The sequence below is a fragment of the Gopherus flavomarginatus genome, chromosome 1 (assembly GCF_025201925.1).
Source record: "Gopherus flavomarginatus isolate rGopFla2 chromosome 1, rGopFla2.mat.asm, whole genome shotgun sequence".
In the NCBI taxonomy this organism is placed as follows: Eukaryota; Metazoa; Chordata; order Testudines; family Testudinidae; genus Gopherus; species Gopherus flavomarginatus.
The window spans coordinates 316,112,765-316,125,075 of record NC_066617.1 but is presented as its reverse complement, the minus strand read 5'-3'; the positions used below and the strand labels follow the sequence as shown (position 1 = coordinate 316,125,075).

Below are 12,311 nucleotides of genomic sequence, written 5' to 3'. Positions count from 1 at the left end.
TGATCTTTGATTATTAGCAGGTAAATAGGCCCAATGGTCTGTGATGGGATTTTAGATCGGGTGAGATCTGAGTTACTACAGAGAATTCTTTCCTAGGTGCTGGCTGGCGAGTCTTGCCCACATGCTCAGGGTTTAACTGATCGCCATATTTGGGATCAGGAAGGAATTTTCCTCCAGGGAAGATTGGCAGAGGCCCTGAAGGTTTTTCGCCTTCCTCTGCAACATGGGGTACGGGTCACTTGCTGGAGGATTCTCTGCACCTTGAGGTCTTCAAACCACAATTGGAGGACTTCAATAACTCAGACATAGGTTAGGGGTTTGTTATAGGAGTGGGTGGGTGAGATTCTGTGGCCTGCGTTGTGCAGGAGGTCAGACTAGATCACCGTAACGGTTCCTTCTGACCTTAAATCTATGAATCTATGAAAGAGAAGAAGCAAACATTCTGGGTGACAGCAACAGGAGAACAATAAGGATTAAGTTAAGCCTGGTCTACACTGGGAGGGGAGGAGCTGAAGTCAAAGTATCTTAGATCGAATTAAAATTACTTACTTTGCATTCTTGCAGTGCACCACGGCTCCCCTATCACCTTGGTTTCCGCCTCTTGCTGAGCTGGAGTTCAGCAGTTGACGGGAGAGCATTCGGGGATCAATTTATCACGTCTACATTACACGCAATAAATCAATCCCCGATAGATCAATCGCTACCCACCGATCCGGCGGGTAGCGTAGACGTACCTTTAATTTGGGAAAAATTAGCCTGCTTCTGTAGTTTTAACTTCTTTACTCAGCACCTGAGTTTACATGTGAAACATGGTGAAAGCTACTAAGATTTCCTGCCCGCTGGGGGACTACATGCTCACCCAAAATGTCAAGTGACCACAGAATGCTCAAAATGAGGAACTCATCTCAAGAGAAAGGAAAGCATGGGGGGGGGGACCCAAACCAGGTGTTCTGGAAAATGGGTACCAATTTAAAAAGCTACATACATATTTAAGTTAATACTCTGCAATGTTTCCCCTTCCCATCTGGCTCTTATGGATATTATTTCCTGTTGGATGATGCAAAGGAGTATTTGTATCTGTCCAGCTTGGAGCACAATCTCTGCAGGTAATATACATGAAGGAGCTGAGAGAGGGGGCTCACCCTAACTGATTGACTGATCTGACTCAATGTACTTGACCATTTTAAAAAAGGGATTAACATATCAAGCTGCCAAAGAATCCCAAATGTGAGAAACTAACCCAGTCTTTAATTGCTTCCACTTTTTGCCTAAAATAATCTGAGGACTGATGAAATCAAACTGAATTATAATATGAAGATGATGGATTACGTTAAATAGTCAGACAAGACTGAGCTAAAAATCCCTGAAGAAATCCAGTAAGACCATTGACAGGCTGGGAGCATCATCTTAGAGCAGGATAGATGAAACAGTTATTTCCCATTAATTTACTGAGAGTTCTAGTAAATGAGACTGAGAAACAGGATTTTCTGTATCTGAAGTCTGATTCACTTCCCTATACTCAAAGACTACACATTAATTAGAGTCCCTAGGTTGTGCAAATGTTTCCCCTTATAGAACCATACTGCTGCAATTACAGTGGCCTTTTTCCCCTTCCAATCAGAGTTGATCGCTTAAGCAAAAAGCTTCCCCCTTCCTCCAACTTGTAAGAATCTAACAAGAGTAAGGAATATCTATTCTTAGCTAATAAGGGCTGCAAAAGCTGCCCCAGCAAAAGAAATATCACTCCCAATTTCTAATGCAAGGGAACCACGAAAACCTGCAGTTATACTGGACAAATTCTTGCTCTTTAAGGAGAGCAATCTTGTATCAGCAAGACTAGTAGTCTCCTTGGTGGCTACAGAAGCATATAGAATATTTGAGTACAATGGGAGATGTAAATAGGCCCAATAAACACTTCCAAAGTTCAATTTTAGATGTTCTGACAGACTAGTTTTCAGCATAGGGCCCATTTTTGATAGGCAAGAATAGGATGTAAGACAGTGGTGGGCAACCAGTGGCCTGCAGGCTACATGCAGACCGTCAGGGTAATCTGCTGGCAGGCCGCCAGACAGTTTGTTTACATTTACACAGGCGCCCGCAGCTGCCAGTGGCCAAGGTTCACCGTTCCCAGCCAATGGGAGCTGCAGAAAGCAGCAGCCAGCACATCCCTGTGGTCCATGCCGCTTCCCGCAGCTCCAATTGGCCGGGAACGGTGAACCACAGCCACTGGGAGCTGCAGGCAGCCATACAAGTGTAAACAAACTGTCTGGCAGCCTGCCAGCAGACTACCTTGACAGGCCACATGCGGCCTGCAGGTTGCCCACCACTGATGTAAGGTATCCTTTTCACTGCCATGGAAAATGTCATTCTTAACTCTGATTATGAGTTAGTTTTACTACAGGTTAGGGGTATAATAAACCTGACAGATCTGTGATACTTGATTATTTTCTCCATGAGTCCCTCACACCAGTGCAGTACATCCTAGAAAGGATGACATTTAAAGAAATATTCTTGATCATCTGTAGCAAGTATCTTCACCAACATCATGGGGACCTCACACAAAAGAAGTCCTATTATGTGCTGATCCCCAGACATTCCTTTCCCCCCTAATTTGCTTACTTTTTATGCCTTTTAGCATTTACTCTGTGTAGTCAGTCTATTTCCTCTTTTGTTTGTCTGAGTTCCCCCCTTTCCTTTCACCCTCCAAAACCATCCACAGGGGAGAGGGGGAAAAAAAATAGTGAAGAAATTGGCAGGTGTACTGCGTAAAGCTACTATTAATTATTTTTACAGTTGACTAGATTTCACATTGATAGTGTCCCTTTAAATAGAATTTGCTTTTTTATTTTAATGTCTACAGATATATTTCACTAACAAACAACTCATCTGATTGAAACCTAATATCCCTCATTTTAGTGTGCGCAAAAAACTTGACAGGGAAGTTGCTTTAGACACTTTAAGTGCTTCAGTTTAATTTTGGAAGCCAGTATCTACAAATGATTAAAAAAAAAAACCAGCATACAAGTGACTCCACGTGAGTTGGTGGGTCTTCAGCTGAAATTGCTAACAGGTAAAAGGCAAATTATTTTCACATTTCACAGGCCTATTTGCTTTCTAAGCCTAAAACAGGAACTGTGTGCCAGAGGTTGCCGACCCGTCAGGGTGCCGGGCCAGTTTGTTTATCTGCCGCGTCTGCAGACGGTTCACAACGGTTCACTACCCCATGTCAACGGGGGCTGCGGGAAGCCGCGTGGGCGAGGGATGTGCTGGCCATGGTTTCCTGCTGTCCCCATTGGCCTGGGACGGCGAACCATGGCCAGTGGGAGCCACGATTGGCCGAACTTGCCGACACGGCAGATAAACTGGATAGGCCAACCAGGGTGCTTATCCTGGTGAGCCACGTGCCAGAGGTTGCTGACCCTGGCCTAAAAGATCATAATCAGACTATTGTCCACTATTGTATCAAAATGATGTGCCAACATGAGCAATGAAGTGTATCAGCACTACCACCACTCCCTATTCTTGCTTATATGACAGTGCAGTATTAATTTCACCATTCAAAGGAAGGTAACAGGGATTTGGAGGTGCTTGGTAATTTGTTAATTTTGTGTGTTGGCCTGGCTATTAGGGTGTTCCCTGTATGAAAATACTGGTTTTGCTCAACATGTCGCTGTCTGGAAAAACAGTCAGGAAAGAAGAGAATGGCTCAAGACCTATAAACTGTTATGATTTTGCCTCCTCTCCACTCAGCTAGGAAGAACAAAGGAACACTGGCAGAATTAAAAAGGGAGAAGGGTAGTAAATATCTGGGGGAACCAGACAGACACAGGACCCTGTTGGGGTGCTTGGAGAAGCTAGACTCTCGGTCCCCATCAAAGGATGGCAGTGCTTAGGTAAAATAGACATGCATGTAGACTGTTTTGAAACTTCTCTCTAATGCTTTGTTCCTATTGCTAAAACAAACCAACACTTTGGTTTTAGGAAGGCTGGTTTATCAAGATATACCACTGGTTACTGACTTCTGAAAGCAAGAATCACAGATGCCCGAACTCAATCCAACTTTCAGGATAACAATGGTTGATACACAGGGTACTGTAGCACAAGGCCCAGTCTACGAGCGGGAGAACCGCAGAACACCACTGCAGGATAAATTTGTCCATATATTTCCTAAAATTTGGTGCCCAGAATTGGACACAGGCCTCATCAGTGCCAACCAGAGCAGGACAATTACCTCCTGTGTCTTACATACAACGCTCCTGTTAACACATCCCAAAATATTAGCCTTTTTTTTGCAACTGCATCACATTGTTGACTCTCATTCAACTTGTGTTCCACTACAATGCCCAGAACCTTTTCAGTAGTACCGACACCTAACTCAGTTATTCCCCGTTTTGTAGTTGTGCATTTGATTTTTCCTTTCTTTATTGCAGTTAAACCATTTTGTAAGCTCTTCAGGGCAGGGAACTGTCATTTTGTTCACCCATAAAGCAGAATCCACAACTATGGAACTGTTTAAGTAACTACTACTCCTGCAGTAAACTGGATTGGGAATGCATACAAAGCCTGTATAGAGAAGACACACCACACTTAAACACCTACTGCCAACACACTCAGGTTTTGCACTGATGGCACGCTCCCTCTTGACCACTGGTTCACAGTAGAAGTTAACTGTCTGGTGCACACCACATCTGCTGCAGCAATGGATTCAAGAACTAAGCTTCACAGTATTGCACTCCACCACATCCTCTCTTTGGGGTGCTACATTCAGACCACTGAATTTTCACCTCTTCCTTAAAATACTTCCCAGGTGTGATTTAAAATAAATTCTTAAGATATAGCCTACGCCACTATACGCCTGACTCCCTGGACATGGCCGAGAAGATACAAGGAACCAGAGTTTATTCTGCGTATTTAACTGTTGAAAGGACAAATTTCTATACCTCTTAGAGTTTTTCACAAGCATACTCAAAAGCACACTGAAAAATTATGCTGATGTCAATTATGGTGAAGTGTGCTTTCCCTACAACCATATTGAGCAACACCAGTATAGTGTGGAAATCTAAATTCCTTCTGCAGATCAAAACCTTTTGCCGTACAAATTCTCTAACAGAATTGCTGACTAACATGCCCAGAAGACACTCCATGGACAGATATGTTAAGACAAACTATGCTGACCTAAATTGAAAAAGCCTGATGAAAACCTCAAGTTGCAACACAGCGTGAGCAGTACAAGTTAATTTTTTACACTTCATTGGATGTGGAGTGAAGAGAGAGGCCAATATGAACTGAGAATGCAAACTTTCAGGGGTCTTCATCTGTTATGTTTGTACAGTACCTAGTACGATGATGGTGGGCCCGGTAGGTGCTGCAGCAACACAACAGAGTAGAGGGGGGAGTACACATTTATTTTTATAGTTCACTTCAAACTTATTACTCTTTATGGCATACAATTACTTGTCTAAGTTTTGTTTCCTTTTAAGATATTACAACTAATGCATTTTAGAAAATGACAGAGAAAATCAGATGATGAGCTCTGATGATTCCTCCATGATGGGCTACACCATTGGATCAGAATGGCGCAGAGGAGTCAGGAAAAATATAATGCTTGACCTTAACTCTCAAGTTTTCAAAATCAGCTATATGGGAGTTAAAGACCAGGACTTTCACTGAGATGAGAGCACAGTCCAGAGATATGAATTCACAGTCAGGGAGGTTCTGCACACTGGCAAATTGGTGTAGATCTCCTACCATGCTTCTCTGGCTGGTAGTACAGACTGACCAATGGCAGCCACCACCACCATGATGTATCCAACCTTGCTCAGAGCAGGTTTAGATTGGAGGACACAATGATTAAAACACTAGCAGCCAGACTGCACTAGCACCCCCAACACTGGTGGAGCTGCACTGCTGGTAGCTTCAAACGTTTGCCAATATAGACAAGGCTGAACTACAACCACTGACAAATAAGCAAGTCAATCCATTTCTCCCTCAGTATCCAATGTTTAGCTAAGGATAGCTACCTCCTTCACAATGCTGTGGTGAAGATTTAATATTTGTCCAGTGACTTGAACTTGTGGCATGCTAATGACCTGCACACACAACCTCCTCCAGGGTGGTCTGATTTCAACTGAAATGATTTAAATCACCAATCGTAATAATTTAAAACAGCAGGAAACCTTGATTCAAGACACTGATTTTAACTGTGTTTTGCATTTTTACTTTTTAGTTATTTTCCTAAAGTAAAGTTGATTCTCTTTGGCTAGTAACTATTAAAACATGCTGATTTGCAACCAAATATAGCCTATACACTAAATTGTGCTTCTTTTTGCTAGTCGGGGAGTACACTAGTTCTACACACATTTAAGTAATTATATAGGAATATTTTTATTAGAAAGTTTATCAAAACCTCTTCTGCATTTAAAACTATTTATTCAAAGTATCTGTGCTTAGTAAATTCAACTGATGATTAGAAACCACTATGCCCTTCAAAAATTTTAGAACTGATCTAATCCTTTCAGCTGTTTTTTATTCATGAATTAGAATAATAGAATAGTGTCAAGTATCAGAGGGGTAGCCGTGTTAGTCTGGATCTGTAAAAGCAGCAAAGAATCCTGTGGCACCTTATAGACTAACAGATGTTTTGGAGCATGAGCTTTTGTGGGTGAATACCCACTTCGTCGGATGCATGCGACAAAGTGGGTATTCATCCACAAAAGCTCATGCTCCAAAATGTCTGTTAGTCTATAAGGTGCCACAGGATTCTTTGCCAATCATAGAATAGAATATCAGGGTTGGAAGGGACCTCAGGAGGTCATTTAGTCCAATCCTCTGCTCAAAGCAGGACCAATTCCCAGACTGGGGTTAAAAAAAATATATGTAATCTGTTTCCTAATGGCTCCCTCAAGGATTGAACTCACAACCCTGGGTTTAGCAGGCCAATGCTCAAACCACTGAGAACTGGAAGAGAACAAACTTGTCTGCTTTTTCAACTTACGCTGGTTTCTTAACTTTGAACAAATTATGAACTAGCTGAATAAACTAAAAAGAAAATAGTCTCTCACACCTGCGGACAAGGCTACTACCATCAAAAGCTGGTTTTTAGCACTTCAACAAACTCTAGCTCCAGGTGCTTAGCCAGGGACTTACAGCAGCTCAGCTGTTTGACTTTTTTTAAAACTTGGCACCCAACATGTAATGCTTAATATTTTTTGAATTATTTTAATGGATATTAAATTTAGGCCTTAACATTGGTTGTCAATTTCAAATAGGTTTAGTTTTTTAAAGGATTTAAAGAAAAATATTAGATTTTTTTGGTTTGAAAAAATTAAATTCTATCCACCCTGATTTTCTCTCAAGTCAATGGGAAGTAGGAATGCTCAGCAACTTTGAGAATTTGGCCAATATGTATCATTAAATTCAAGGGGCTCTGAAAATTTAAGACCAAAAAGACATTCAGTTTTGGAACCTTAAATATTCCAACATTTAGCCTTAAGTGTAAAAATCTTTGGCACACTTTCAATCTAAGCTATGTATGATACAGGATTCTACGGGCCGGGACCTAAGTGGCTGTCAGATCCAACAGTTTTTTTTTTAGCAGAGCTTGTAATCTTGTTCTCAGAACTTCACCTTATCAGATTTAAACAAAAGTTCTTAGATAAGCTTTAACTTTCACTATACTCACTTCTTCTAAAACAGAGTCAAAATAAAGTTAGACAAGTATTTGTTCCAATGTGCATCCACATCACATACATTATACCATTCCCTAATATTTATCATGACGTGGGATATCGACTCAAACAAATTGAAACCAAAAATCTCAAGAACTTTAAAAATAAATGAATACATCCTTTATTTTTGACAGAGTCAACTTTAAGAATGTTGCTGTTATACAAATAAAGTACATTCTGTTCAGGTTCTCATATTGCATCAACCATGAGGGTACTGTTAGCTATTGTTTAAAATGATCCTTAAAGTTTACAAAGCAATGAACCCAGGCACAACTCTGGGCATTGAACAAAATACAAAAAAAAGACATCAAGACCCCTATCCTAGACAGTTTATGAAATGAAGAGCCAGATGATGCAAAATAGACATGCACCTTAAAGCCTCGCTTTGATTTTTCCTAACACCATCAATGTTTAACAAAGAGTCAGTTGATGACTCCCTTGCATTCATAAAAAACTCCTAATCCCAAATATTGGATACAAGTTATTCCAGCTGAAGCTAATTAATACATTTCAGAGTATGTCACATATAACTGACACACATAATTAGAGCCCTATGCAGATACAAAATTTCTATCCGCATCCAATCTGCGATCCGGAAATGTGGTCCACAGATATCTGTATCTGCGGATATAATCCAGACATCTGCAGATTTGCAGAGCTCTACATATAATAGGTCTCACCTCAGCCAGAACTACTACCTCCTTCTGTAAGGAAAGGAAACAGGCATAAACTCTCCACATTCATTACTAGTGATTTATAATTTCCAACCATCTCTAAAAGCAACTACATAATTGGAGTACATGAGCCAATACAGAATGAGAGTCAATGTTAAACAGGAAATCAAACTAGGAGGCAGCATAGCACTGAAATGATGAAAGCAAATGTTGTCACTTGGTGCATTCCCCTACCATGCTCTTGTCTCCGTAACAAGAAGGCTACAAGTTTACTCCCAAGTTGCTGTTTCCTCCAAATAAAGCTTAACAGAACTCAAATTCCTTAACTGCAAAAGAAATAGTGACCACTGAAATAAAGTACTACTTCAGTTATGAATCCAGAAATGAACATCCACTTACCTAAATCCATTTCTACCTAAAGTAATGAATTAAGTGTAGTTAATGAAAGAATGTAATAGCATCAAGTGGAAGAGTCAGAAGGTTTCCAGATTACCTAACAAAGGCACCTCTAGTTTTCCTAGATCCACCCTGTACTGCCAACAGCACTCAAAACATCTACAGCTAAGAAGCAAGGAATCACTTTTAACCAGTTTTACCAACAGGCAGATTAATCATCAGACCACAAGATTTTAAAATACTATGTTCCTTGGAGACACTCTCCAGATCTCCACTTTACTATATGCTCCTTTAGACCAAGGCTTTTTTAACAGAGAATCTCTACATGAAGTACAGACCATTAACTTATAGTGTCATGCTGCTATTCTGGCACTTAAAATTAGGAGGGGTTGTACCTTGTAAAAAGTAGTGCAAGGAACAACTGGACTCTCTCTCTTTCTCTAAGGGAGAGATACTAGGTACATTCACTCTATTAAGATAAAGAATATTTGAGAAGTATTTTCTTCCAGCGTAGAACATCAGTGAACAATTCAGCACGTCACTATGCGCCAACTCATATCATTTTAAGAATGGCCCTACTGGATTAGACCAAAGGCCCATCTAGCCCAGTATCCAGTGCCAGGTGCTCCAGAGAGAATGAACAGAACAGATAATCATCAAAACACCCATCTCCTGTCGCTCATTCCCAACTTCTGGCAAGCATGTGCTAGGGACACCATTCCTGCCCATCCTGGCTAATAGTCATTGATGGACCTATCCTCCATAAATGTATCCAGTTCTTACTCCTACTATACTCATGCTTTACTCAGTGTTTCACATAGCAAAATTTGGCCATAACACTTAAAATAAGTGGATTTCACATTTTCAGTCACTATCAATTCCACAGTATACCTGCCTCTTAGAAGCTTAAGTGTTTTCTTTTCATAGCAGATAATAGAGCTTATCGGAGCCCAGGGAATAGATGAACTTTAATGAGATTTTGTATAGTTCATGTATCAAACAGTTAACCAGAAACTAGCTTATGGTAGAATTTAGGTTTTTTTCTATACAAGTACATTGATAAAAGAGCAAAATCCTGAATCTGAGATAGTGTGCCTGTGGGCCAACCATCTTTTTTTTTTTTTTTTAAACATTCTGTTGGGGCAGATAAGTCAAGTGATTTTTGCTTGAGTGATGATGAAACTACATTTTAGAATGGTTCCAATTAGGATCATGGGGCAATTTTATATTTTAAGGGAAAGCATTCCTATAGAGTTAACAAAATGAAACCATTCTAGATGTAAGAGGAAATGCCACTAAATGAAGTAAATCTGAACTCTTTCAGAAAAGAAAAGAAGCATTATTGGATGGCTTAAGACATACTTTTATATTGTGGAGTAAGACCACTAAGAATTATAAAAATACCAGACACTTTTGCAGTTTTACAATACTGGATATTGGACTAGTTTCTTACCCTTTAGATAAGTTATTTTTAAAAGAACTACCAGGAAATGTTTTTGTTAGATAAGAATGAGAAGCGCTGTTTCAGCGAATAACATTAGTGTCTTCTGTCTAGTATCAAAATAAATCTCACACAGATTTGTCAAAAGCTGCAGATGTTTAAACTGGTCTGACAAATTACACATCAAAACACACACAGATTAAAGAGTAATATAAGCTAACCGCATTGAAAGTTTTAAAAGTTTGTTGATTCCCTAATCTAGCAGTTTTACCTAACTGTAGCTTATAAAACTAAAATACACAAAAAGCTATTCAGTGCAAAGTGTTGTAGCTCACTGTTATCAACTGAGTTTGACATATCTTTCTGAATGCTGATTTTAAGATGACAACAATATAAAGAGAAATTGAATGAGACTACAGTAATTTGAATGACATTTTGCTACAAACATTAGCAGCTCCTTCTTATGAAGTTACCAACCCACACATACCACAGCACAGCTGTTATTTTTAAAGGCCTGCTGAAGTACAATGTTGGACTGGAAAAAAACCCAGTTTGGCTTCTGTAAATATACTGATATGAATTTTCAAGGAGCATCATTTCTGAAACCCTCCATACATTTTTATGACAAAGGAAAAGTCATGTCCTGACTTGCACACCACTTCTGATTACAGTAACACAGGCATATTATGGAGAATGACTCACTTCAATTTTCAGGACAGACCATTTTAGCATGTATGATCACAAAACGGAATCCTTGAAGCATCCGATATAAGAGTTAATTAAAGATACGTTATCGGTTTTGACCAGCCATCAGCCACAACATATCCTTCTTGCTCACCTCTGTGTAGTCTGAATCATGCACATCCCAGACAGATGCAGCAGGGTTACCATGACACGGTGAGCTCCATGGCAGAGTGAGCAGTGTGCACACATAATACGCCTGATCAATATTTAATCTACTCGGAGTATGCTCTGCCCGAGCAACTCGTTCGTTGTTGCTTTGTGCAAAACAGGTCAGCCCGGCACCCAGCGGATCGCCCTTCTAACCAGGGGGACAGGTTTGATGCATGCAGAGCAATCCCCACCCCGGTTTTTGCATACAGAGCCCCTTGCCCCCTGCAGGCAGAACACTGCGGGACCCCAGCCCCCACGCCCACACACACGTGGCACCCTCGCGGACCCACACACGATCCGTGGGGACCCCCGGCACTGCCGCCCTGGCTGCAGGCGGGGCCGAAGCGGCGTGCCCGCCTCCCCCTGCCAGTACCTGTCCTCAGAGACGCTGATGACCCCGTCCTCCTTGGGCACGATCGCGGCCATGCTCACTACATCCTGGGATCCCTCCACCTTGCTGAGCAGGACGGGCTTGCGGGTCAGCGCCTTGGGCTGGATCTCAGCGGCCATGGGCAGCGCCGCCGGGCTCCGGCTGCGGAGGGGCAGGGGGCGGCGCCGGTCTGCAGCAACAACAGAAAAGGGAGGAGGAGGGACCGCGACTCGCGCCCCGTGGAATCCCTCAGAACCAGGTACCAAAACAGCAGCTCGCGCGACAACCAGCGCCACCCCTGCAACTAAAGCGCCCCGCCCTCCCACGCCGGGCCAATGTGGCAGCGGCACTTCCGGGAGCCCCGCCCCCACCACCTCCCCCCGCGCGGCAGCCGGCATCCAATCGGGAGCGGGGAAGCCTGCCTGGAGCGCAAGCTGGCCGGTCTGGGCGCACTCCAGGAGGGTGTGGGGAGCCTCTGTCTGTGCTGACGGCGGCTGCGCGGCGAGGCGAGGCGAGGCGGGGCGGGGAAGCAGCGGGGGAGAGGCACTTCCTGCTGCAGTAACATTGTGCGGATGGTGCTTGGCAGCCCCCGGCTTCCCCGTTCTGGGTTTGCTCCGATCCACCGACGCAAAACGCCCAACGCGGCGCTCGGCTTCCCCGACTGAGGGAGGGTGATGGCGGCCCTGATGCCATTGGGGTACTTGGGTGATGGGAGCCTAACCCTGATGGAGCGCAGGACATGTTCCGTGTCCGCCTCTCCTAAGCGGGCTGGGGTTTGGCTGGCTCTATTGCTGAGCAGGCGGGTAAGG

General features: G+C 42.5%; 1 protein-coding gene across 4 annotated transcripts in view; it reads right to left on the bottom strand.

Moving 5' to 3' along the window:
* WDFY2 (WD repeat and FYVE domain containing 2) overlaps positions 1–11,787 on the bottom strand; it is a 119,966-nt gene extending 108,179 nt beyond the window's left edge. The window contains exon 1 of one of the 4 annotated variants that reach the window (XM_050950009.1): positions 11,506–11,787. In XM_050950009.1, coding sequence (XP_050805966.1) covers positions 11,506–11,642 — 137 coding nt within the window. In that variant the 5' untranslated portion in view covers positions 11,643–11,787. Of the gene's footprint in view, positions 1–11,076; positions 11,149–11,505 lie in introns of those variants that run through there. The other 3 variants (XM_050950028.1, XM_050950036.1, XM_050950018.1) reach the window with 3 other exon arrangements.
* Positions 11,788–12,311: the final 524 nt, after the last annotated feature.